Source organism: Ursus americanus, chromosome 13 (genome assembly GCF_024610735.1).
Source record: "Ursus americanus isolate L20-20 chromosome 13, mUrsAme1.1.p, whole genome shotgun sequence".
In the NCBI taxonomy this organism is placed as follows: Eukaryota; Metazoa; Chordata; class Mammalia; order Carnivora; family Ursidae; genus Ursus; species Ursus americanus.
Window position 1 is genome coordinate 69,975,052 of NC_142139.1, and position 25,945 is coordinate 70,000,996.

Here is a 25,945-nt window from a genome sequence, read left to right on the forward strand (position 1 = left end):
GTCTTGCGGCTCATCACTGGCCATTTCAGTCTCCAACGGCAACCTCCTTTATCCTCTGGCCTTCCCACCCTCCCTGCAGTTTGGCCTCCTTCCAACCCCATGCCCTCCCCCTTCCTGTTCATGTAACATTCGCAAGGCACTTTGAGACAGTTTGATCTCATTTTATCTGCATAATAAGACTGTGAGGTAGGTAGGGCAGGTATCATTAAACCATTTGGGAGATGAAGTAGGAAGCTACGGCTCAGAAAAGTTAAGGGATTTTTGTCAAGGTCTAAAAGCTAGTATGAGTCTCTGATGTGTAAAGGTTATTAGGGACCAAAGCAGCTGAAGACAGACCTTGAAGCTTACTCTATTCTCCATGTTGTCCCTGACCCTTCCATTCCAGCTTCGGCCTTCAGGGGCTCTGCTTCACAGACAAAACTCCATGCAGAGGCACCAAGATAGTACCCCCACCTCTGTCCTGGGGCTACCCATGAAGGTAGGAGAAGGAAAGCAGGACTCCCAATCAGTAACGGCCCACTGAGGAATGAAGGTCGGTTCCATCCTTCTGCAGTCACCTCCCCCAGAAGACCAACACTTTGAGTGCATGATTCAGAAGAGACGGTTGGATCCAGCCAGTTCACAACAGTGAGACTCACAGACATACATGTATCATTTTGCACAAATACACATCTGTGACACGCGAGGCCCCAGTAGATCCCCATGCCAAACACGCTCCGCAGACTCCTGATAAATAAGTTCGTTCACATTGACTAGGCCCCGGGATTTCCGGCAACCCGCAAGGAGCCAAGGGGCTGTCGCACCTTGGGGCCTCTCAGGGAACCAGGGCTCCTCTGCCAGGCTGCCCAGAGGAGAAAGATCCAGCCCTCTCCTCAGAGAGAAGGGTGAGCATCAGCAGCTTTTCCTGGCAGTGCCCAGAAGCAGCAACAGCACAAAGGGCAAGGAAGAAGGCTTCGCTGCACACCCCTCCACCCAGGGTCACGTCCCTGCACCAGGAGGTCTCAGCATACAGAAAGGTTTTTTGCTCGTTGCTTCTTAACCACAAATGATGGCATAAAGGTCTTCCGGAGGGGCTGGCATGGAGGTCTTTCAGGGACGCCCCTTGACTCAATCCTGTGGAAAAGGAAAGGTAGCTTTAGGTTTGGAGGGGGAAACGAAGGCAGCAGTGGCCCAGAGCTGATGGAGCATTGCATACCTGCTGTGGCGAGTCTGGGGACATCGACATAGTGCTTCCTATCCCCGCCAAGTTATTCACCATTACCCCCCATCATCTGTGGAATCAATCCTTCGTGTCCCAGCCTTGCTCTCCCAGCAAATCCGGGAGGTGGCCTAAGGTTCAGCTGCGAGGGGCAAGGGCTTGCTGGAGGGCATGAGGGGTTTCCCATGCTCTGTTCCTGGCTCAGCCACGGACTCACCATGCAGGTAGCCTCAGGAAAGCAACTTCCTTCCCCAGCCCAGTCCCCAGCCTCCTCCCCTGTAAATGGGATGCTTTAACTACCTTCTGTTTCTTCCAGCACCCTCTCCAGGACTATCTACGTCTCTCAGATTTCAAAGGGACCAAAAAAACACGACTGGCAGTACCATCTCAGCGTCCTGGTTCATCGGGCTCCTTCCTCTGCCCTTACCTGGGCTGGGTCCCAGGGCCATCAGGAGGGGCAGGGGACTCAGGGTGTTTCGGGCTCCTCCAACGGATCCGGTTGAGCAGGACCTTGACCTTGTTCCAGTGGGAGAGATCCCGCTGAGCAGAGGGTGAGGGGATCACCACAGAGCTCCTCCCAACATAGCCCTGACCCAGAGACAGTGGGCAGCACAGCCAGGACAAGTCACCTGCCCGCATCAGGAATTCCATCACTGTCCCAGCGTCCCTGGCCTTCAGGCTATGCACACATCCCGACCAGCCCATAACCCCAGTCCATCCTATCCGCTGTCTCCATACACACCCATCACCTACCTTGGGTCCCTGGGAGGGTGGAAAAATGTGAGCTGGCTCTGCTGTGGCCTCTAACAGCCTGGGAGGGTTGGCACCGGGCAGCCTTACCTTTAGGGGTGCGGCTGGTTTTGCCCCTTCAGAAAGAGAATCAGATTACCCAGGGCCGGAAGCAGGAGGCCACCCATCAAGCCCAGGGCTCACAGGGTCTGGGGGGAGGGGGGGACTGGGCAGGCAAGACACACAGGGAGACGCGCTTGCCCCTCACCTGTCCCCTGCATCTGGCTGAGCTGTTCATGCACCTCATGGCCTCGGGCACGAGAAGGTGGAGGTGAAGGGGCCACGGGTGGCTCCCCCTCCTCCTCTTCTTCCTCCGCTTCAGGATCCTGCGCACAGGACAGACGGGCACTCAAGACCCAACTCAAGGGCTGGTTCCAGGGGTCCCGGCCCTCCTCTGCCTCCCCCACACCTGGCCCCCACTGGCCTGCCCACCCTGAGGCTCACTCACCTGCGGGGGCCTCTGGGTCTGCAGCTGCAAGCAGAGCTGCTGAAGCCTTGCCATCTGCTCCAGCACCAGGCACAGGTGTTCCAGGTAGCGGAGACCCTGCCCTGGGAGACAGGCCCAGGCTTCAGGCCCTAGGCCCCCAGCCTGTGGGACGGAGCGAGGTTCTGAACTCAGCCAGGCTCCCATCTTCGGCAGCCAGCAGGTGGGAGCAGAGAGGCCAGGGAGAGGAGGCACACACCCCCAGCTGGCCTCCCAGTATGTAGCCAGGCAGGCTGCCAGGCCGGCCCCCAGACTGCCCACCTCCACACAGCTGGGAGTGGGCTGAGGCGAGAACAACCCTTCAGTTAGAGGCAAGGAACGCCCCACCCCAAGACAGCTCCAAGGAGAACAGGTCAGTGAGGCCCCACCAGCCAGCAACCCACCCCTCCATGTAAAAGGCATTTCCATCCCACTCTCCACCCAGCCTGAGAGCTGGCACTCACCACCTCTGCTTCTTCCACGCCTGCCCCTAGGGCAGTTTCTGCCTCGGCGGCCTCCTGTTCCCCTGCTCCAAAAAGGGGCATTTCGCATTCAGGCTCGCTGGGCGACTTCAGGGAGCGGGGGTATCGTGACACGCTGGCAGGGGAGGTCGGGAGCTGGCAGGACCGCTCCAGCACCTGCTCCAGCTTACGGCTGGCCAGAAGCCGGCCTAGGTGGGCAGCAGGCTCCAGGGAAGCAAGGCCCAGGGGCGCAGGGCTCCCTGTGGGCTCAAAGTCCAGAGAGTCCTGAGAAAGGCCCGGGGAGGTAGTCAGGGGGCTGTCCCCAACCACCATCTCCACGCCTGAGTCCCGGGAGGCCAGTTTGAGAAGTGGCTCCTGCCTCCCGAGACCTCTCAGCGGGCCATCCCCCTTCCAGGAGTCCAGTGAGCACACTTGAGCAGCGTCGGGGATCCGTCTGTAGGTGCTGCTGACTCCAGGTACTACACAACCGTGTGCCAAGTCCTCAGCAACCCCATCTGCAAGGAGAGTCAGCATCAGGCTGGGCAGGCTGCCCCTCACGCCCCCAGCATTCCTGGCAACTGGCAGCATTCCCCGAGGAGGAGTGTCCTGGGCCAGAGGTGAAGGGAGGGGACGGGACTGGACAGCCACAGCCCCGCCCAGATCTCTCCCCATCCCTGGCTGGGAGACCTTAACATGGGTTCCCTTCACCAGTAGTCTCTGTTGGCCATCACAGACACACACACCCCCCCCCGGGGTTTGGGCTGCGTGGCAGGCAAAGCTGTGCACAGCATATCCACCAGCTCCTTGTACGGCCTATCTTCCTTTTGAGGGGTAGCTGCTTTCTTCGTGGGCTCCGGCGCCTGGGGTCAGCTTAAGACCTCCAGGTCGTGAATAGGGAGCCTCAGTCTCTTCAACCACTCCCCACGGGCAGTAGGGCTGTGACGCCCACCCGGACCCTCTGGCCTCAGGGAGACGGGGAAGGGCACAAAGAAGGAAGCTTGGGGTCCAAACTAGCATCAGGATGCAGGATGAAGTCTCTCCTGGAGCTCCTGGGGGAGGGTAATAAAAATAACAATAGCTATATCCACTGCGGGCTTCTGTCCTTTTAAATGAGAAATAGTGAAGATTTGGTGGAGAGTTGAAAAAAACTTAACCTGGAACTGGGGAGAGGGGGTGTAGGAGAAGCAGCACTAGCGCCGGAGGACTGTCCCCTCTGCGCAGGCCCTACCCACGCGCTGGGTCCCCAGCTGAAACACTGATGCACAAACTAGTGCGGGAGAGGACGGAGGGCCGCCTCCGTCTCACCGCCCGCCACGCGGGAGAGCTGGGGGTCCAGATCCCCCCCCCCCCCCGGCCAAGGAAGCCAGCCAGGAAGTCTCCTTCGGGAAGGGGTCCGCCGCCGCGGAGGGGGCTTTTGGACCTCTCGGCGGGGGCAAAGGCTGGGCGAAGGATCCACATCGGGAATTCGAGGGAAGTGGAGCCGGAGGGCGTGGGATGGACGGTGGTGGCTGGTTTAACGCCCAAACCCAGGGGGTCTCCAACGCGCACGGCGCCACCGCTCAGCCCGTCCAAAGGGAGGCGGCGAGGTCGGGCGCCTCGGGCGGGGTGTACGGGCTGGGACGGGGAGCGCAGACCGGGGCCCGGGCGCGGGAGTCGGCTCCGGGGCAGGAGGCCCCGGCCGGCCAGGGGGGTGGGCGACTCACCCTGGCCGCCGAGCGGCTCCACGGCGAAGACGCGCCGCCGGCCCAGCATGGCCCCGCTCCCGGCCCCGACGCGGCGCCCCGGCCGCGGCCGCAGCAGCCCGCCCGCGATCCCGGCCAGCGTCCCCCCGCCGCTGTCTGGCGCGCGGCTTCGCACGCGCGTCCGGCCCCGGCTGGGCGCGGCCCCCGGACCCTCCCGGCCGGGGGCGAGGGGGAAGGGGCGGGAGTGGGGGAGGGGCGCGCAGGTGTGCGGGCGGCGGGGGGTGGGGGGCGCGCCCGGAGGGGCCGCGGGGGGCCGGGGGCGGGGGCTGGGAGCAGGGCCGCGCCGGGCGCGCCGGGGAGCCGGGAAAAGGCCTCGATCCGCTGTCTTTCGGACTCCGGGCAGCCCCGCGCTCCCGCCCCCGGCGGGGGAGCGGAGACCCCCGCCTGGGGACGTTGTGTGGCTGGAGGTGCGGGGTTACCCGGCACCCCCCACTACCCGTTCACATGCTGCTCTGTCTTCCTGCCGCCGAAATGCAGCCAGGGATGGGGGTGGAAGGTCGGCGGGGACTGGACGGGAGCGCGGAAGGAAATGGAGCCCCACGTGCTGGCTGCGGGAAGAGCGCAGACCGGGACAATGTTGTCCCAGCGCTCCCAGCCGTGTGCCTGGGGCAAGTCACTCAGCCACTCAAAAACCTGACGCGATAGAAGGGGGAAATGATCCCTGTCTACATGGAAATCCTTTCCAACAACTGTAAGTGCCTTGAGTTCTGGGCTAGGTCTGAATCCCCTCCTCGTCCCAGACCTCTCCCTTACCAGAGCACCCTAAAGCTGGGGCTTGGGGGAGGGGGGCTTCAGGATCTGGGGACGTGAGCCAGGGGGACAGGGAAGCCGCCTGGAGGCGGTGGAAGTGTAAACACTTTCCTGTCCCCACCCCAACCTTCTTTTGGTCCTGGGATTCCACCATCCCTCACCCTCAAAGGCTCCCAGACTGAAAGGAGGCTAGGAGCCCAGGCAGCTGCCAAATGTGACACAGCGTGTGGACCGGAGGGGCTGCGGGCCTCTAAGGAAACCTCATCTTCCTAAGGAAGGGGACAGGGCTGGAAAAATCCCAGCAGGACCCAAATCCCTTGGAGGCAGATAAGGGAGAGGGCGGACGTGCAAACTTGCACCTGAGCCTCTGGGGGAGGGGCTGGAGCCAGAGCCTTTGGAAGGAAGTGGCCGTTAACTGGGAGGGGAGAAAACATTAAGCCCACCCTCTTCTGCTCTTTGCGCCCTCGTACCCTTCCTCAAACACCTTACACAGGAACCTTATCAGAGAGCCGCAACCTGTAAGATTCTAACTGTATAACATGGGGAAACTGAGGCCCGCCAAGTCTGGAGAAAGAATGAGAGCCTAGTGCCCGAATTACTTGCCGTCTCTTAACACCTTGATTTCCAGGCCAAGCCCTTCCCTGCTAGGCATAGGTCCTCCGGGTCGCCCCCTCCTAACCCTATCCTCCTAGACAGCAACCCCACTCCATTCCTCTTTCGCAGATATAGACAGGGAAACAGAACGCAGGGCCTGGCAGGAACTGCTTTATGTTTGTCCAACAGGACGCGTGGCACCAAACCCCACAGGCAGTGTCAGACCCCACCCCAGCCCTCCCTAGGTAGGAGGGTCGGAGGGCTGGCCTATCAGGTGGCTTCCTTCCTCCAAAGTGAGAGGGTGGGGAGGTAAAGGGAGGGAACCTTTGCTAGATCTCGCCCTGAATTTGGAGAATGTGGGGCCAGATTCCAAGCAGTCTCCCTGGTGACTCTAGGGCAAGAATGCATCTGGAACAGGAAGCCCAGCCAGCAGGAATGCAGTGTCTCAGCACAAGGCTTTGTGTGGGCTCCAAGAACCCACACCCCCACCAACACACACCCAAGCACGCTCCCTTCCAGGCCACGCGCCTGTGCCTCCTCCCCATGCAGATACGCCTGAGCCGGCATGGTGAAGGGGATCCCTCATGGCGAGCCACAGCCTTCCCTCGCATTGGCCTTCTGAAGCCCTGGCTGGAGCAGCCCTGTGACCAGAGCTAGGTCAGGGCTTCACCACCTGGACGGTTCTGCACCCCTGCACGACTGCCCACCACCAGAGGAGAATCCTTCCCCTTCGAGTGACGCTTGAGGGAATGGCAAGGGCAGCACGGCCACCCCTCGCTGCCCACCTGACGGGTGAGCAGCTGCCCTGAGCTCCTGAGACACGTGGCTGAGCAGAGTCCACCCTCAGGCTGAGGCCAGGGATGCCCAGCTGCCCTTCATCCTCCGTGGGGGAGTCCCAGCCTCGGGAAGCACATTTCCTGCAAGCTCAGCACTGAGCGTGGCCCTGTGGGAGGAAGGGCAAAGCCAAGAGGCTAGGGGCAGCTCCTGCCAGAGTAGAGATGGCTGGGAGCCATGGTGACCTCCCTTGTGGCCTGCAAGGCAGCCCCTGGTGATGGAGGAGCAAAAGCCCCCACCCCAAACCAGAAATGCGGGATTCAGACTCCAAGTCCCACTCCCAGCCCCCTCCCCTGTCCACGGGTTCTTCATTTATAGAACAAGGAGGACACTACCTGCCTCAGAATTGTGAGGTTCAAGGCGCTTACCCGTTTGTGTGTGAGAATTATCTAGCTGTGTAACTTTGGGAATGTCACCTCCCCATTTCTAACTGAAGGGGTATATAGTAGATGCCCTCTCAGGGAACTTCTAACTTGAATCTTCTCATTTCCGAAGGTATTCCCCCAGATGCAGAAAATGGAGAGGGCACAGCACTGGACAAATTGCAGTCTTATAATTAGGTGGTCTTCCTCCCCCCTACAAGTCTGGGTCACAGGGCTGGGTGCACAGCTGGCTTGGGATGGGGTTGACGGCGCGGGTAAGAGATCAAAGACTGCCCCCAACCTTCTCCTCTGACCAACGGGTTTGGCTAATAACTCCGTCTTCCAAAGACGTTTGCTCCCAGGCTGGGGCTGGCTGTGGAGCTGCGGAGCGCTCTGAAAGCCTCGGCCGCTGGAAGGAGAGCTATCTGCCACAACTCAACGGGTGACTTTCAGCTCGAACCTGTCCAGCCTTTGAAAGGCGTTTGGCAACTCACTGACATGCTCATTTCAGAAGGGTGTCTACTCCCATCTGTTCTCTACTCCTTAGAACACTGCTGGCCCACCCCACTTTGTTACAGGCGGGGATCTGACCATGTTAATATTCCCACCCACCTTTTCCAACCTGTCACTTCCCTGCATTTTTCCAAAATGTTCCCAGATCCTCAAGGTTCAAAGTTCAAACCATTTCTTCTGGCACTCAAGCCTCCCATCTCCCTTTCCAGTCTTTTCTTGGTACCTCTTTCAGCCACTGCCCTAAGCTGAGCATCCCACCTGCACTCACCCCCATCCGTCGGCATTTGTCCACTGCACCTGTCCAAGTCCTGTTCGTCCTCACACACAGGTGGTCTCTGCTCTGCGCTTACAGGGCACACCTCTATGTCCCACATTAGCACTCAGCGCCATGGAGTATGATTTCATTCGTGCCAGCTCAGTTGCTGCCACTTGACTATTACCTTCAGGAAAGCAAGAAAAATGCTACATTCTTCTGTATTCTCGCTGTGCCAGGACCCAGGTATTCACAGAGGGGGTGAATGCCCCTTTTGCAGGCTTTCTCCCCTGTTGTGGGCTACACCTGACAGTAGGTGGCGCCAAGGAGGCCATCCCGTGGCCGACCAGGTGTTCTGGCCTGAAGTATTCCTGAGCCACAGAAAGCCTTGATCTTTTCTATGAAAACAAAGGCAGCCATCCAGGCAAAAGGTGAGACAATTATGTCAAAGGTGTCAATTATGTCAACGGGTGCCTGAGGAGCGAACACAAACAGTCTCCACCAAGATTCCTTCCAAAAAGAGCCAGATAGCACTGTCTCTGAAGGCCAGCTTTGATCTTTTCTGTCAAAATAAAGCTGAGGCTGTGACTCTTTCCTCAGGCTAACTGGGTGACGGGGTGGGTCTGGAGCACCCAGCAGCACCCAGGCACCTTTCTGAAATGTCCTCCTGAATTAGGACTGGGGTGGTGGGTGAATCAAGCCCTAAATCTGGTAGGGGACCTCTGCCCCCTGCCCCAACTCAAACATGCATGAGGGCAGACACACCTAGCACTGGTCACCCATTGTTTTCAGTTTTGTTTTTTGTTTTTGTTTTGTTTTTTTTAAGATTTTATTTATTTATTTGACAGAGAGAGAGACAGCCAGGGAGAGAGGGAACACAAGCAGGGGGAGCGGGAGAGGAAGAAGCAGGCTCTCAGCTGAGGAGCCTGACACGGGGCTCGATCCCAGAACGCTGGGATCACGCCCTGGGCCAAAGGCAGACGCTTAATGACTGCACCACCCAGGCGCCCCTGTTTTTGTTTTTCAAATCAACTACCAGTGAAGCCAGCAGGGTCTCCCAGGGAAGGGGCACACAGAAAACCTTGGCTTGGAGGTGAGGACCTTGGTGGGTGGTGGTTCCTCAGGGTGGGGCTCCACTGGCCTGTCCTTCCCAGGCAAGGCTAACCTGCAGCCCTGTCCAAAGTTCTTTCTGGGGATTCTCTTTCTCAGATGGGTGCAGACAGCCTCGGCCAAGTGCAGGAGTACTCCAGATGTTGCCCCCGCCCCTGCCCACCGGGCTCATGTGGGTAAGTCAGCTGGGCTGGCAGCATTCACCCCAGTAGAGCAAGGAGCTCACTGGTGTCAGTGAGCATGAGACTGTGTCCCTGAGCTGGGTCTGGACAGAATGGACGTCCGGGCCCGCCTCCTGCTTCTCTGCTGCCCGCACTCCAGCATCCCTCCTCCTCTCCAGGCTCCCAGTGAGAAACTCATGCCTCTAAAGTACCAGGGGTTATCCCAGTAAAACTGGCATCTTTATAAAAAAGTCCAGGAGGTGGGGCGCCTGGGTGGTTCAGTCGGTTAAGTGCCTGCCTTCATGATCCCGCAGTCCTGGGATGAGTCCCACATCGGGCTCCCTGCTCAGTGGGGAGTCTGCTTCTCTCTCTGCCTCTGCCCCTCCCCCCGCTCATCCACGTCTATGCATGCTTTGTGCTCTTTCTCTCTCAAATAAATAAAATCTAAAATAAATAAATAAAAAGGGTCCAGGAGGGGCACCCGGCTGGCTCAGTTAGTGGAGCATGCAACTCTTAATCTTGGGGTTGTAAGTTCGAGCCTCACATCAGATGTAAAGATTACTTGAAAATAAAACCTTAAAAAAAAGGGGGGGGAGGGTGTCTAGAAAGAGCACAACCTTCTGCTAAAAGAAACAAGCCTCTTCAGTAGGGGTTCATGTGGGGGGGTGGGGAAAAAGGGGGAAAAATATGTCAATAAAGACTTTCTAGCCAGTGGTAGAGAGAAGCTCATCTCCAGGGGCCAGGGCAGAGAAGGAGAGGAAAGATCTACTTTGTTTTGTCCATGTATATATTTATAGAGCTCATATGTTGAAAACTTTACAAAGTGAATATCTTTCACCGCTAACCACCCCTCTCTTTCTACATATTTCTCTCTGTGTCCCAATCTGCTTAACCCCTGTTGCACAAAGATATCCGATGCAGCGCCCACCTCGGACTTCGGGGCACCGCCTGTCCTGCAGGGGGAAGTGGCGGGGCTGTCCTCACGCAGAGCCCAGGATAGGCCCCAGGCCCTGGCCGCACCTAGCGTGGAGGAAGGGGCCCCACCACCCACCACCACCCTTCCACGCCAACTTGCTATCGGCATGGCCCTGGCACAGAGGTGCCCACAGAGTCGAGGGCGGGCTGAGAGCACAGCCGGGCGCTCAGGCCTGGGAGCCTTGGGTGGGTGGTGAGGAGTAGCGCTGGCGGGCATGCTTCTCACAGTACAGCTCGTCCCCCACCCAGAAGTGCCCGCGCATCTTCAGGTTGAGCCCGCAGTCCGCGCATGTGTAGCAGCCCGGGTGGCGGTAGCGGCCCTCCTGGATACGCACGGCCTGGTTCCTGGGAGAGGGCAGAGCGGTCAGACTGGGGGGGTTGGGTGGAGGTGGGACGATAGGTATGCCTTTCTTCCGAGGGAGCCTAGTTCCCAGCCCAGAGTCAGGGAAGGTCCCCAAATGTCAGACCCTGACTCCCCAGGCCTTCCTTCAGGACTCTTGCTTCAATAACCCCCCAACCCCCACCCCGAGGACCTCTAATTTAAAAAAAAAAAAAAAAGTCATTTTTCCTTTACACAAACGCAGATAAACTGCAGCCTGAATTTTTCGGGCCATTAATGCAGCAGTGGTTCTCAAAATGTGGTCCCAGGTATGAGGACCCACAGCATCGCATCCCCTGGGGACCAGTTGGAAATGCGGAAGCCCTGGGGTGCGGGCCAGCGATCCCTCTGACAGTCCTGGGGAGCCCTGCAGCTGCTCTTTGAGAAGCACCCCATATAGCACTCTCCTTGCGCCGTTGGCACAGCAGGCAGGGATGGCAGCCCGTTCAGCAGGCGGGACACTAAAGCCCACAGAGGCTGACGGTTTGCCTGCAGTGAGTCATCTGACCATTAGCGCTGCGTGCAAGAAACTGATGGTGGGGGAGTGGGCTTTCAGCAGTTTGCCGAGAATATGGCTGTATTATGATGCCACCCACTGAGAAAAACGAACCCACCTCTGGAAAACCCACCCCTTTCCAAAGGGGGGGGGACAGCAACATTTTCCAGGAGAGGCACCTCATCTAGAGGCAGATCTCCAGAAGCTTTGAGATTTTTGGAGAGAAATCAGAAGCAGTAGCATTTCTTCCTCCTCTGGGGAGGGTGAAAGAAATCCGGAAGGAGGAGATGCAGCAAGAAGAAGCCAGCAAGGCGTTTGGAAGAAGCCTGAAAATAAGCCACATACACCCCACCCCACCCCACCCCACCCCCGCCGTGCGCTGCGGAAACCCCCGCCTCCAGGGGCCCTGACTGGCTGCTGTCTGCAGAGCCCTCCTGAGGGCATCCCATGGCCTGCCCCACCCCCCACCGCCCTGCCAGGGCCTGCCCGCCTCCCAGGCTGCCCGTACTCACACGATGCTGGCGCTGCACTTCTCACACGTGTGGAGCTTGGGTGGGGTGGCCAGGGCCCTGGAGGTGGGCAGGGAGGACTGGGGGCTCAGCTGGCTGGGCAGGCAGGCCGGTGTGCCACCTGGGAGGGGTGGGGGCAGACAGACGCCTGAGAGCTCGACCCGGGTTGGCAGCAGCCAGGCTGTCCTTAGCCACGCACACTCCTCCAGCACAGCTCAGAGGGGGCTCCTAAAAGGTGCACTTACGCACGCCCCTCTCAAGGAACACTGGGTGTGAGGCAGGGAGGCAATGAAAGAAGGGAGCGATGGCGGGGGCTCCTTGGCTGAGGCGCAGTTAGCCCAAGCTAAGGCAGCCGAGGAGCGTCTGTGCCGTGTCCACATCCCACCAAGCAAGCGTTTGCCCTCGTGATCCAGTCACGACGATATTCATTAAAAGATGGTAATGGTAGATGATAGCAGCACCACAAGAGCTTTACACGGTTTTCAAAGGGCGTTTATGGGCCCTGTGGCATGGCAGCCTTGGAACAACACTGAGAAGAAGCACGGATGTTACTGGGCGGGTATGGTCCCTGTTGGCACCGAGGACTGCCAGGCTCCAGCCGTTCCTGACTGTCTGCGCTCCCCCCACCGAGGGGACCCTGTCCGGGGGCGCACCAAGGTCTCCCAGTCCTGATGGACCAGATTCACTCCCTGCACCCCCCACCCCCCGGAACACAGCAGGAGCTAACTGTCAGAGTTGAAACCAGCCACCAGATACGTACTGGTGAGTGTTCCCGACTGTCCCATCATCTGCCTCCCTGAAGCCACGGCCAGGCCAGGCCTCCTCGTCTCTCCCCCGCACTAGGCAATGTCCCCCAACACACACACACTACCACTGCACCCTGACTACCATCTCAGCAGCTGCGCAGGCCCGTCCGCCCCGCTAAACAATTGCTCAAGGGCAGACTGTCCTCGGCCCCCACACTCACTGGCCCATCACACAGGCACCGTAAATGTCTGCCCGATGAACAACTGCATGGCTGGCGAGGGCCCGCATCTCTCTTCTCGCTCCCTTCAGCATCTGAGGCTCTGCCTGGCATGATTTAACAGGCCCTCCTGGGCTAGGGCACTCCTCCACCTGGCACATGAGACCCCACAGCCAGGACTTGACGTCCAAGACCAGGCCCCACCACTCTCTCGCTCCCACACCAAAGCTCTCGGGCTGCCAGCCACCACGGGCAGCGGCGCTCCCTGCCCACCCCACCCCTCAGTGCCCTCTCTGAGGCTGGAACTCCCTGCTGCCATCTTAAGGTCGTTTGTTAAAGTCTTGATCTTTCTTCACGGGTCAAGTCAAATTCATCGTCCTCCATGAAGCCTTCCCTGGAGACCCAGTCCCCACAGGCGCCACCCCCACCTTTATCATTCCCTTGACACTTTCCTTACAATTTTCCCTGTAACTCCTACCAGATGGAAAGCTCCTTTCGTGCAGGGACTTCCCCTCCGTGCCTCCTCCTGTGGTGAGCACTGAAGAAATACTAGTGCAACGTCATGTCCAGTCAGGGTCCAGGGGTCCCACACGAACCTGCTTCCTACACTCAAAGCCCCCGGGGCTCACCTCTCTCCTCAGCCTCCAGGGCTTCCTGCAAGAGCCTAAAGGAGCTGGACTGCCGGGGGGCGACCCGTGCCTCGCGATTCTCCTGCAGCATCTTGTAGACTTCTGAGTCCTCTTCCAGAAGGCGGCTTCCCCCTTCCGAGTCCACGCTGCAGAGACAGGAGGCAGCAGGGAGTAAGGGTCCCTTCCTGGGTATGAGGACCCGCATGGGGGCAGGGAAAGAGTGCCCTAGGGGAAGGATCCTGGGGGGATTCAGAGGAGAGCCAACTGGGCTTAAAGCAGCCGGGACCCCCCCACACCCTACCACCCCATCCCTCCTCTCTGGAAAGCCCGTCTGTCTCCTGCCCTCCCAGGCCCTCCAGGATTCCACCCCACTCTCCAGGGCCCGCTGGTACCTGAGCCTGGGGCTGGAGGAAGGGGGACCCGGGGAAGGCGGCAGCACCCGCACAGCCGAGTCGCCGGCGCGGGTGAGGCTGGCCTGCGGGACAGAGAGGCACCAGGGGAGGAGTCAGCGGCTGGAGCCTTTGGCCAGCACCGCCGTCTGGGCCGCAGAGCCAAGCCCGGCTGTTCCCCAGGCCCAACAGCAGAGGGCTCCCAGCTCTTGCTGACCCGCAGGCCCTCTGCGGGGGCCCATCACCCCAACCCTGCCCTCCAGGTACTAGCGACTGCTCTGCTCAGTCCCAGAAGGGGAGAGCGGCCAGCGCCCAACTGTGGAAGTGTAATGGTTCTGCAAGGAGCTTGGGCAAGGGGCAGAACAGCAAAGAGGAAGTGAGCAGATCCTTTCGCAGTGAGGAGGAGGAAACACAGGGATGGAGTGAAGGGCCCCAGACCCCTCCTAGAGTCAGGGCTGGGGCTGCAGGAGGGACCTCTCTCCTACACACACCTCCTCTCCTGAGAGGGCCCGGGTCTCCTGGCTGCCCCGGAGGTCTGGTTCTGCCCCACGGAGTCTTGCGGGGCCAGGCCCATTCTGGACCCACACCCCAGCAGCAGCCCCCCTCCCTAGGTGTGTACTGTCCATCTTGGGCTCTTTATACCTGCTGTCTATGTGGGGATCTCGCCTTCAGCCTCACTGCTGCTCCACTGTCTGGCCTGCCCCTCTGCACCCACCCCTCCTACCCTGCCTCCTCTCTCCATCGCCAGCCCCCACGGAAAGGGTACCTCAGAGACAACCAGATGGGCCACAGTGCACCGGGCTGAGGGCACAGTTCCCCAGAAGACCAAATTCCCTCCATTTTAAAATCCCAAGTCAGGGACAAAGTACTTGGTCAAATGATAAAACTGCATGAATGTTTCAGCTAAAAACAGAAACTTGAGGTTTTGAGAAGACAACCCTAGACCCTCACCCCTGCAGCCCTCTTTCACAGGTCTCCATTCCTCTTGCTCGTGGTGCCATGTGGCCCGCTGACAGACGGTAAGATGGTTTCCTCAGGAAGGACAGTCAGCACCAGTTACTTAAGAACCATGTCCCATCTCACCGTCTGGGGCCGGCCTGTGCCCGGCGGGTGGGCCGACATCCACCCAGGCTCTCTTCTGCAAGCTAAGTCCTCATGCCAGCCAGAGGGAGGGGTGCTGTCTCACTTCACATCTGCTCACCAAGGCACGTGCCTACCCGAGGTGGTAACTTCCAGTTTCCAGAAGGGCCCCATAAAGGCTGGTAGTGACCTGGGCCTGGGGCTCAGTGCAGCCCTCAGTGCAAGGCCACTGCCACAGCAGAGTGGGGTGGGGGCACTTCTGACCCCCTTCGTGCCCTGGTGGAGAGGAGCCCAACTCCCTTACTAGGAGCAGCTCTGCCTTTCTCCTCCCTCCCTCCCAGGCAGCTGGGGACACCTGCCTTCACAGAAGGCACCTTGCATCCTCAAGTCCAGATAAGCTGCTCACCTGCCCATCAAGAGCTCATCTGTAGCCAGCACCTCTCGAACTGTGCTCTGGTGAACACGGGGGTGTTAATAAGTGAGTGGCAGGTGTGTGCGGAGGGGGGAAGGGAGTCCCAGGGGAAATTTTGTAGTTAAGTAAGTTCAGGAAATTAATAAAATTAAATATATTTCTCATGGGACTTCTTAGAGCCTTTAAGGTGCTAAAAGTACACGGTGGCTCCCAGGAGGGAGATGTGGGACCCTGTGCCTCCCACACCACCTGACCACAGCCTCGTTTACAGACCAGAGTGCAAGCTTCATCGGGTTAGGAATTTCTGTTTGTCCACCAGTGCGTCCGCAGAGCCTAGCAGCGTGCCTGACACGAAGCAACTGCTCAGCAAAAGTCTGTTGAAGGAATGACCACAGTCCTCGGGCCAAAGAAGGGAACTCAGAGCATGGGGCCTGACTATGAGGTCCAGAGAGAGAAAGAGGGGCTTCCCAAGGTTAGATGGTACAGGTGGGACTACCCCAAGCCTCCCTGCCACCCAGTCCAGGGCTCCTGTTTATACTACTCCGTAAAACACAGATTGGTGACCCTGCTCCACACCCTCACCCCTGCATCTGATTCGGTAGGTCCAGTCTGGGACCTGAGAATGTGCATTTCTAACAGGTGCCAAGGTGCCGGGGCTGGCTCGGGAGCCACTCCCTGTACCACCAGAACCCCCCTTTGCCCAAGTTTGGGAACCACAAGGGAGAAGGCCAAGATGGATGGACCCTCTCCAGCCATGCCCTGGGCCAAGCGCATTCCCAGTGGGTCTCAGCCCAAAGATCTCCCAGAGAAGCCCCTCCCCACGCCCACCAGACCCAAACACGCCAGGTCTTGCTTGTGCACTGCTTTCCCATCTCCCTGGCTTATCATTCTCTAATCTAAACCCTACCCAGTCCTACCTCTGACGTCCAGCAAAATTCCTGACAAAGCCTTCTCAGGCCACCCAGCCCACACTCAACTCTCCCCTCCCAGAATGCCTCCTGCTTTTATAATTAAGACCACACTGTTTAGTTCTTAATTGTTCCAAAACTGCTTTACATGCTTGTGTTATCTCCCCAACTACACTTTAAATTCTTTAAAGATGGGGATCTTATCGAATGCGTCTCTATGCCCACATCGCCAGGCGGGCCACTGATTGGGCCCACAAGGAGTCACTGGCGAGTTCCTGCCATGCAGCCCCCGCAGGAGCCCTCTCCTTCCTTCTCCAGAGCCCCCAGTTTCTAATGCCCTCCCCCAGCCATCTCCAAAGGCTCTGCTTTCTGGAATGCAGAATCAACCGGAGGTAGGATTCCAGCAGCTGGGCCTCATCCCCTTCACCCCAAAGGCTGGACTTGCCCCCTCAACTCTGCCCCCAGCAGCTGTAGCCCAGGACTGTTGGCTGCCTCACTCCCTCACTTCCCCACCCCCTGCCCTTAGAGAGGAGAAATACCACCAAGGCGGGGGGGGGGGGGGGGGGGGGCTGTCACTAGTTCACTGTGGGACCTGGTTGGGTGGGGGAGTTGTCCAGGGTAGAAGGGCAGGGAGGAGGGCAGACAGAAAGTAAGCCAAGTGCAACTTGAAGCAGAACCACAGTTCCACTGGTGGTTCTCTAGGCTGAGTCAGAGGAGGAGGAAGGGGGATGGGGTGATGGGAGTTGGGGGCGGGCATGGGGCTTGGAACGGGGAGGAATGTGTTCAGGAGATGCAGCCAGAGCCAAAGGGAACCGTCCCAACAACAGCAGCAAAACGATTTCAGCCCTGGCCCAAGAGCAACACTCAGGGAGGGAGGACGCTAGCAGGAGGGGGGCGGCGGGGAGTGGGAGGACAGGAGGTAGGAGACCACCTGGGACTGGCCACGCAGGGCTGGGGCACAGTAAGCATGGCCCACCAGCAGACACAGTGGCCTCCTGGCCTAGGAGAGGGGCATGTTTGTTGCTGGGAGATGGAGGCGCTGGCTGCCCAAAGGGGACCTGCCCTGTGCCGCCCCCCGAGGGCCACTGGGAACCAGCCAGGGTGGGAGGCTCTCTCCTCCCCCCAGGCACCCTCACCTGGCGGCTTCCGGGGCGGCCCCCGTAGGAGAAGCGGTCAGCAGCAGTGGGTCCCGGGGAGTGTGCCAGGCTCTGGAAACTGAAATGCAGGAAATGGACTGTGCGGGTGCCAGGCGTCCCACCCAGCCTGCCTCAGGGACACAGAGGGCACCCTCAGGCTCCCCTAAACCCAGCTATTGAGACTCAGAGGTCTGTTCGGGACCCTGTGGCCATCGTGCCCACCCCTGCGCTCACCTGCGGCTGCCCACGGCCTCTCCGGGGAGGGCATGCGGGCTGCTGGGGGGCAGGGTAGAGAAGGGGCTGCCTGGCTGGGGGCTGGAGGACACGGGGCTGGAGCAGGAAGACCGCAGGGAGGACTGGCTGTCCGTGTGCGTCCTCACGGAGCCCTGTGGAGAGAAGGGCTGGGAAGGGGGCACCCATCCCCCACGGCCCTGCCCCTCGGGGCTCCGCCCACCTCAGGCGCTGGACTGCCCAGCAGAAGGCGCCATCCTACCTGGAAGCGCATCGCCAGCACTTCCACAGAGCTCTCCCCGTTGGTCTGCCCAGGGGAAGCGGCCCGGGACCTGCGGAGAGGCCAGAGGGCGGCAGGTCACAGGAGTCCGGGAACGCAGCTCACCTGACCGGGGCTGCAGATTTCAGCTCTTCCCACAACAGATTCGCAAGACTCATAAAATATTCAAAACATGTGGACATCAGGGTGTCAACTTTCAACTTTGCCAGATCCAAAACAGACAACTATTATTAACCACCACCATCATTTCTCAAAGGAATGGGCAATTTAGCATCAATATGTAGAATGGACATAATTTCATAAATTCAGTTTTATTAAAAACTCACAGTATCCCGTCTTTTTCTTTTCTTTTTTCTTTTCTTTTTTCTTTCTCTCTCTTTTTTTTTTTTTAAAGATTTTTCGTTTATTTACTTGAGAGAGAGAGAGAGAGAACGCGGCAAGCAGGAGCAGGGGGAGGGGCAGAGGGAGAGGGAGAAGCAGACTCCTAGATTAGTGTGGAGCCCGGACACAGGGCTCCACACGGGGCTCCATCCCAGGACCCCAGGGTCATGACCTGAGCCAAAATCAGACACTTAACAGACTGAGCCACCCAGGCGTCCCTCTTTTTTTTAAGTAATCTCTCTGCTCAACATGGGGCTCAAACTCAAGACCCAGAGATGAAGAGTTGCGTGCTCCCCCACCTGAGCCAGTCAGGCGCCCCTCCTTTTATTTCTTTTTGTTTTGTTTTGTTTTTTTGGCATTTCATCCAGACTTTGCTGCTGGTCAGCCTCAGTTGGTAGATTGATTCTGGGGGAGACTGCTGTTTGATATAAATAATCCTTCATCTTTCACCCATGGAGAGAGAGAAAGTGCGTTTCCTAAAGCCCAGCGAAGGCTGGGCCAGCTGCCCATTCTCCTCTGCCCAGCCCGAGGCTATCCCCCGCCAGCTTTGCTGCTCATGGCTGGAATGCCTTTGAGATAGTCATTCCCTGGTCCCTTCTGAAGGCTTCTCCTCCATGAAACGAAGGGTGGAGACTGTCCCCCCACCCCATCCTGCAGGACCCAGAGAGCCAGGGCAACAAGCAGGCCCAGCTCCCCACCAATCACCAAGGTAGCCAGCAAAAGAGGTGCCCCCACCTCAGCTCCCCAGGGACCTCCCTCCAAGGCCCTTCCCACTGGCGTCTTAAACAGGAGGCCATTGGAGGGCTGGGACCAGCTGAGGGTGAAGAAAGCCTGCCATGTCCCAACCCCACTACACCATTCCTGGATCTCTGGCCACCTCTAGAGAGGTCAACCAGCACGCAGTCACCACACACCGCACAGCCTCAGCCTCCCCAGGGAGGGGTGTGGGGTCAGAGTGAGGGGAGCTCGGGCTTTGGCTCCAGTCCAAGCATCACTTCCTGCCACAGAGCTTCCGGGCACTCCCGCGGAGGAGACCGGGAGGTTTAGGAGCAGGCCAGACAAAAGCAAGAAGGGGCAGGGAGTCTTGACCTGCCCAGCATGGAGCTGGAGGCCTGGAGGGACTTGGCCCACTCGCTGACGGCACTGGGTCCCTCTAAGAGGAGCCTAGAGGAACTGATGGTGTCAGCAACTCCCTGCCCCTCTGCCACCCCACTCTGCAGTCTCTTGTGGATTTTGGTTCCCTTCCCAGATGCCATGAGGTACTCTCCACACTCCTCCTCTGGGTCCCACTCCTGCAAACACTCATGAGCCTGAGTGGCATGAGGGAGTCACTAAAGGGGCCGGGACCCTGAAAGCATCATGGGAGCCAGCTTCTGTAACCCTGGGGGAAGGTGGGGGTGAAGCGAGGGCACGGAGCCAGGCCCAGTGAGAGCCCAGGGAGGGGAGGGGTGGCGGAGAGGCAGGAGGCACGTGACTCAGGTCCCAGGCCTGCCCGAGGGTTCTCCTGGCTGGGGGGGTCTCCCAGCATTCTTGCCCCATGACTCACTTTGATGCCCCACCCCAGGGGGCCACCTGTCCCCCCACACGCACACATCCGCCCAAAAACCCAGACCTCCTGGCTGAAAACCCAAGCCTGGGACTCTGCCTTCACCTTCACAGCCCAGAGAGGCAATGGGGAGGGACAGAGGGGTTCTATGGGGCATGAGCCCCCACACTCCTCAAACCACCCCCAGGACCTGAACAAAGGCCACCCCTTCTTGGAGGCAGGGGCCCAGGAGACCCAGCCTAAAGCACACCTTTCCCCTCTTCAACCCACTTCATGCCCACACCCTGTACCCTGCACACTTGGGAACCAGTCAAACCCGGGCATCCAGGTGGTTGATGCCAGCCTGCCCTGCCCATGGCTGCATGCCCAGCCAGGCACTGGGACACCCCTCAGCCCACCCTGCTACAGCTCCAGAGCCTGGACCTTCTCAAAGATGAGTCCCAAGTGCCCAGGAAGGCCAGGTCGGGACTGAGCGCAGGGCGGGGGGGCAGCCACCGCGCAGCAGGCTGGCAGAGCGGAGAAGAATGCCGGCAGGCCCAGCAGTGGTGGAAGGCCTACCGGTCTAGCTGCAGTCGCAGGGGTGAGGGGCTCTGGCGGATCTTGCTCTGGGCCTCAGCATGAAGCATACCCTCGGCACTCTCCCCGTTGATGGCCAGGATAATGTCACCAGGCCGGAGGTCGGCAGCCTCAGCCTTGCCCCTCTCGGTGACCTGCAGGGGATGAGGAACAAGCGGTCGGAGAGAGCCCTGCTGCGACAGCGATGACATTCCTGTAGGGACGGAGAAGAGGGAATTTCTCTCTGTCCTGCCCAAGAAACACAGAAGTGGATCTGAACCAGGCTGGCCTGAGTCCCCCTTTGTCTCCCTGCCCAGCAGTGTCTGTCCAGCTCATCAGCTAATCCCCTCCAAAAACTGGAGTGGAACCACCCCCCTCACCCCAGGACTGGCATTCTCACAGAGCCTCCCGAAGAAAGGACAGAATTTCAGGGGCTGTGCTTGGAAATGCTTCTGCATAGAGAGCCCTGCCCGTGCAAACCACACCATGCAGGTAGCTGCCGCATGAATGCTCCCTGGCCGGGCCGGGGTCAAGAGGAAACTGCCAAGGACTTGGGGCTCCTGTTCTGGTAACCTCCCCCAAGTGGCTGCCAGCAGGTATCGGGTTGGTGACCAAGGAGAAGGAGCAGGCCCCGTACTTGGCCCAGATCCCTTTCTCTCCCTAGAAGTCTGTTCCTGAAGGGGTCACCACATCCCCATGGCAATGGGGCCCCGGTTCTCCCCAGGCTAACAGTCCTAGAAGCAGGCCTTCTGACTCCAGAAAAAAAAAGAAAGGTACCTGTGGAGACCAGGTAGACAGAGTAGACCCAAACTCTGGGGGTACCTCCTTAGCTCCTGGAACCAGCCCTTACCTTGGTCACCATGATGGGCGTGTGGAAATCCCTGCCCCCAGTGATCCGGAAGCCCCAGGGCCCTGGCCCCACCACATCCACCGTCAGTGCCATATCTGAGGAAGAAAGGATGGAGACCCTGGAAGGTGGTGGCTGAAGCAAGAGAGAAGGGATGACAGGTCCAGAGAGCAGCCAGTTAGGGGCTGGGGGGTGGCGAGGGGGAGGGTAGAGGAAGTGACTAACTCCTCCCCCCCCACCCCGTTTCACTTCCCCCCACCCTGGGAAGCCATGACTCTGAGTTCCCCCTTCACCGCCACCGCCACCTTCTTCAGCGGAGCAGCTCCCAGAAGGCAGGCTGTTAGGGTGCCTCACAGCGCTTGCTGGATGGAGACCAGGCGGGCAGGGGCTAGCAGGTGGCAGGAGATGTCACCGTTTCCTGCCTCTCCCCCTCCTCCACCAGCAAGGCTAAGTCCCACCAGTGCTTGCTTCCTGTCCCCAAAACTGACTGCACAAGGTACTTCCTCCCCACTCTGGGGGAGGGCAGCACTCTGCGAATAGGAGTGACAGCAAACACACAGGGGTGATGCCACCACAGACTGTTCAAGGAGTTGGCTGGGTGGGTCCAGGGTCTTCAGAGGGGCCTCCTGGCTGCCTGCCTAGCCCCTGGCAGTGCGCTGCAGGTAGACAAGACTAGGCTTCCCACCTCCCCCAGGGGCCTGCTGCCCTCTGAACAGCCCCAGCCAGAAGGACGGGCTCATCTGCCAGCTGGGCACACCCACCCCCTGGCAGCCGCGAGCAGGGCGAGCTGACTGATGCTGCCTGCTAGCTGGGGCCACGGGCCTCCCATCCACTGCCCCCTCCACTGGGCAAGGGAGTGTTCTTGCAGACCCAGCCCTGCTAGGATTTCCTGAGCCTCTAGTTACGGAGCCAGGAGCCAGCCCAGGCAGGAAGCTGTAATGCCAGCCCTGGGCCACCACCCTGCCCAGCACCCACCCTGGGGCTGCCCCTGGGGAGGCCCGGACACTGCAAGTGCTGTCGGAATCTATCAAGGACACTAGGGCCACTTCCTGTGTTTAAGAGCCTGGGGAGAGGGCACCCAGGCAAGAAGGGCTGTCTGCTCTCTCCCTGGTCCTTGGCTTCGCCTTTTGCCCAGGCCTAGCCCCCGTCCCTGCCCAGGTCCCCAGGTCCCCTGGTCCCCAGGCCGGCGGTTCACAGAGGCTTTGGATTCTCAGACCTTTGAGCCGGCCGGTGGACTCCGCGCCCCGGGCCGCGGGGAGGTGCCCAGCCCGTCGGCCCGGCTCTCCCAGTTCTGGCGCCTTCTACGCTCCGAGGCCAAAGTACCCGCGGGCCGGGCGCTGGAGGAGGAACGCCTGGGATCAGGAAAGCCCAGCACGCGGGGAGCACCGGCCTCCAGGCGAGGCTGCAGGGAGAGGGGCCGTGGGCGGAGGACGGAGCCGGGGCGCTGAGAGCAGCGCCGAGGGGGCGCGGGCGCGCCGAGCTGCGAGGTCTCCGTAGCCGGGAAGGTCGCCGGCCGTGCGGACGGTGCGCAGGTGGGCGCGCTCACCTGGCTCCCGCTTACCCGTCGGGCTGGAAGGCCAGACCCGGGAGGGAAGGGAAGGGAAGGAGGGAGGGTGAGGAGACACTGCCGCTGCCGCCGCCACCGCCGTCTGCCCGACTCTGGGGAGAGCCCGCCCGGGGCTCCAGGACCTGCCTCCGCCCATGTGATCCCGGGGCCGCCCCTGCCGCCGCCCCTGGCCCGGGAGGCCGCCTCCTCCGCGCAGCCCAGCCCCGGCGCGGCCACCTGGCCCGCGCCCTGCTAGGGTGCGCGGGGGTTTCTCTCCCTAGAGCCCCCTGGAGGCTGCGGTAGTCCTCCCCGAGGTGCCCTTCTCCTCCCAACTGCTCCGGGAGGGCGGGGGAGGCGTTCCGGTGACGGGTCGCGAGCCCCACTGCGCAGACAGCTGAGGCAGCCGCCCCCTGACGCTCTCCCAGGCCGGCCGCGCCCACCCGCCTTCACCCGGGCCCTCGAGCACCCCCACACCCCGCGCCGGGGCGGAGGAGGGCCGGCTGGGTCTGTCTGCTGTCCGCCTGGCTCCTCCGCCCACTCGCGGCTCCGACTCCGACGCTGGCGCGGATGCAGCCCCGACACCCACAGATCCCAAGCCCGGGCGGCCCCCGCGCCCTCCTCAGCTCCGGTCCCCAACGGTGGCTGCGGGCTGCTGGGCTCTTGGGGCTGCGACAGCTTCCCTGCCAGAGATGCCTCGCAAGCCCGCTCGGCTCAGGGCGACCTTCCCGGCCCAGGAGCTGGGGGGATCCTGGCTGGCGGTCGCCGGGCACTCTCCTGGGCTGATGCCTTTTCCATTCCTGGCTGCCCTCCCATCACCCTCTCTGCTGCCCTGCCTGGGGGGTGGGCCAGCCCCAACAATCACCACTAGCCCTCGCTGCCATGTGGCCAGCCTTCTGCCAACCAACCGCCTGGAACCCAGGCTCTAGGGAGAGGGAGAGGGCAGCCCAGGAGAGGCCCCAGGCACCAGCTCAGAACCATCTGGCAAATGGTTCCCCAGAATCATACCTGGCAACCCTCAACCCAGAGACCTCAGGGCCCACGGCAGCGGGCTCTGACATCTCCCATCGGTCTCCACTTTGCACTCTGTCAGGCTGCTCTGTTTTCAGAGAAGCACACCTGTGGGCACAGCTGTAACTTGCCTGCCTCAGGTATGAGTCATTCCCTCCAAGTTCCCTCTGCAAGGAGTGCCCTCACCACTCTTCCCGCCTACCTGTGCCCTGGATCCCATCCTCCCTGCGCTGACCCACTGGCAGACTGCAGCCGACCTCCCCTGTTCCCGCCCTCCCACCAGCCCTGAGGGTGTGTAAGCCACTCTCCCACCAACCGGTCCTGGGCCTCCTGGAAGGGCTACTTTGCGTGACACATGTGCTACCGCCCCAACTAGATTGGAAGCCCCGGAGAGAGCAGGAAACTGCAGGACAGGCAAGCACAGCCTTGGGGCCACACAGACCTAGCCTCAGATTGTGCCTCTTACTGTGTGACCTCGGGTAATTTCCTCACTTTCCCCATGGGTAAGATGGGGCTAGTGCATACCTTAGCCTCCTGTGGGCGGACTGCCCTCCCGTATAAAGCTGCTGGTTCCAATTAGGGCAGGGGCTGGGTGGGGGTGGGGGTGATTAGTTCACTGCTCCATTCCCAGAGCCCAGCAAAATGCCTGGCACACAGCAGGCATTCCATAAATGTCGAATGAATATTGTTTGGATGATTGGATTAATTTCCCTTCCTTCACCCCCAATTTGTGGCAGGGCCTCTGTTTGATATCCCTTTGTGCTCCTGACTTTTCCCTAGTCCCTAGCATCTCCAGGTTAATCTGCAGGATTTCTGCTCTGTGGGTTCTGCGTTCACAAAACTCATGACCAAGACAAAAGCGACTGACCCAAGGGCAAGACCCCGTGGACCGGAAGGGAGTAGTACCCTCCTGCTCTAAGCAACTCCGCAGCCCTGGGCGAGTCACGGGGCTCACCTCTCCAATGCGATGAGCACCTGCAGGGGCCTACAGCCGTTTCCGACTCAGACTCCGCAGGTCCCCCTCGGCCCTGTGACCCTCCTCTCCCCTCCGGCCTCACGCTGGGTCAAGGCACAGAGGCGGGCACTGTGCAGGCCGGGCTGTGATGCAGACAGCCAAAGGGCCTAGGGGTGATTTGCCGAGGGTGTGGATTTGGTTTCTGCCCCTGGGAAAGGAAGTCTCAGTCAACCCTGGTATCTTTTTTGAGGGCATCAGGGAATGCAAAGAAGCTGGGACGGGGATCAGGAACAGGCCAGTGGGTTCCTGAAGAACGGTCATTTCCACAAGAGGGGCTGGACCTGCCAACTTAGGAGCAGATCATGGTGAGGGCTGGGGTGGACGGAACAGAGTGCACATAGGTCTTGTTCTTCCAGCTGCTGTGTAACCAGCACTGGGGCCCAGGCCACACCCAGGCTCAAGGAAACTACCAGGGCCAGGCTATGGCCCTGTCATTCTCAGGCAGACCTAGGCCCCACCACCTCTTTCCACCCACCTGGGGTGGGGGTGCCCCAAGTGACAGGCCTAGCAGACAGGACTGCCGGGAAGAACATAAAAGAGGCCCAACCCAGGGAAGTCCTTGGCCTCACGCATGACCTTCCTTGTGCAGGACAAGGCCTGCCTGGGTGTTCAGTACGCTTTGTGCAGAGAGGTGGCGAGAGTCGTTGGACCTTCGCATTTTATAATGATGTGACCCAGACAACTTGATTTCTCAGCTTCAGTCTCTCGTCCCATAAAATGGAATCTTACCCCCGTCATTGGGACGCTTACATCAGATAACACACAAGCAGCACGTTATGCCCTGCTCGACTCCTGGAAGCTGCCAAGGAATGGAGTTTTCTTCCTTAGCACAGCAGCCAGGCCCAGACTGGGCCACTGCCGTCACCCTGCAGGAGCCACAAGCCTCAGGACTCTGAAGTCCTGGGCAAGAAGAGTTGCTTTGGCCGAGCCGTGCCCTACCACTCCCAGCTTCCCGCAATCGATGGCGCAAAAACCCGAGCCCAAAGAAGAAAGTAAACAAACACACGGGAGAGCTCCGAGAGCTCGGTGTGGAAATGGAGCGCACAGAAGGAAAACATTAGGAGCACAACAGCTAGAAACGTCATCCAGTCCAGCAACCCCACGGCGGCTCCGGGATCAAAGCAGCCCGCACACAAGGCCGCATTCAGCTCCGCTCTGGTTTCTCCCCACGGTCGGGCTCACCCTGGGCCCTGCGACGCTGGCTCTCGGCGCTGCCTGTCAGATGGCTGCCCGATCCTGGGGGTTGCCCCATTCTGCCTGCGACCTGAGGGCTGAAACCTTCAGACAGTGATGGCGCTTTTCCACCCTCCCCTTTCACACAGAGCCTCACAGCCCCACCTGGTTCCCAGCACAGCCAAGTGCAGAACGAATTCCACAATCCTAAGCAGGAGGAGCCCTCTCCTGCCGGGAAGGAAAAGGACTGGCAAGG

The 25,945-nt window shown here is 60.0% G+C and overlaps 2 protein-coding genes across 14 annotated transcripts; both read right to left on the reverse strand.

Annotated features, from left to right (window-relative positions):
• Positions 1–146: 146 nt before the first annotated feature.
• On the reverse strand, positions 147–6,290 carry C13H8orf58 (chromosome 13 C8orf58 homolog). Of its 8 annotated transcripts, none has more exons than XM_087866619.1 (8): positions 6,007–6,209; positions 4,615–5,201; positions 2,915–3,426; positions 2,436–2,576; positions 2,196–2,313; positions 1,952–2,064; positions 1,626–1,738; positions 147–1,113 (listed from the first exon to the last, which is right to left on the reverse strand). In XM_087866619.1, exons 2-8 carry the CDS (start codon positions 4,661–4,663, stop codon positions 1,002–1,004), a joined length of 1,158 nt encoding a protein of 385 aa, XP_087722745.1. In that variant the 5' UTR covers positions 4,664–5,201; positions 6,007–6,209; the 3' UTR covers positions 147–1,001. The 8 variants fall into 8 exon arrangements, with proteins under 8 accessions (XP_087722745.1, XP_087722744.1, XP_087722743.1 ...); XM_087866618.1 differs by having other exon boundaries at positions 1,626–1,714; positions 6,007–6,204; XM_087866617.1 differs by having other exon boundaries at positions 1,626–2,064; positions 6,007–6,290.
• A 3,709-nt stretch (positions 6,291–9,999) lies between these two features.
• Positions 10,000–23,602, reverse strand: PDLIM2 (PDZ and LIM domain 2). Of its 6 annotated transcripts, XM_045774066.2 has the most exons (11): positions 23,499–23,602; positions 22,164–22,284; positions 20,951–21,082; positions 20,104–20,255; positions 17,601–17,670; positions 17,342–17,493; positions 17,108–17,186; positions 13,575–13,657; positions 13,183–13,328; positions 11,593–11,710; positions 10,000–10,550 (listed from the first exon to the last, which is right to left on the reverse strand). In XM_045774066.2, the coding sequence occupies exons 1-11, from the start codon at positions 23,549–23,551 to the stop codon at positions 10,373–10,375; spliced, it is 1,284 nt and encodes a 427-aa protein (XP_045630022.2). In that variant the 5' UTR covers positions 23,552–23,602; the 3' UTR covers positions 10,000–10,372. The 6 variants fall into 6 exon arrangements, with proteins under 6 accessions (XP_045630022.2, XP_087722746.1, XP_045630020.1 ...); XM_087866620.1 differs by lacking the exon at positions 22,164–22,284 and having other exon boundaries at positions 20,951–21,045; positions 23,499–23,590; XM_045774064.2 differs by lacking the exons at positions 22,164–22,284; positions 23,499–23,602 and adding an exon at positions 22,509–22,796 and having other exon boundaries at positions 20,951–21,045.
• Positions 23,603–25,945: the final 2,343 nt, after the last annotated feature.

Bases quoted from the DNA above. Each gene is read 5' to 3' on its own strand.
- C13H8orf58 (XM_045773987.2), bottom strand. From the start codon at position 3,583: ATGGGGAGAGATCTGGGCGGGGCTGTGGCTGTCCAGTCCCGTCCCCTC. The intron at 2,065-2,195 runs GTGAGGGGCAAG...CTCTTTCTGAAG, and splicing joins CAGCCAGATGCAGGGGACAG to GGGCAAAACCAGCCGCACCC. The intron at 1,114-1,625 runs GTAAGGGCAGAG...CCTTTTCCACAG, and splicing joins GGCCCTGGGACCCAGCCCAG to GATTGAGTCAAGGGGCGTCC.
- PDLIM2 (XM_045774066.2), bottom strand. From the start codon at position 23,551: ATGTCAGAGCCCGCTGCCGTGGGCCCTGAGGTCTCTGGGTTGAGGGTT. The intron at 13,329-13,574 runs GTACCAGCGGGC...CTGTCTCTGCAG, and splicing joins TCCTCCAGCCCCAGGCTCAG to CGTGGACTCGGAAGGGGGAA. The intron at 10,551-11,592 runs GTGAGTACGGGC...GCCCTCTCCCAG, and splicing joins AAGTGCAGCGCCAGCATCGT to GAACCAGGCCGTGCGTATCC.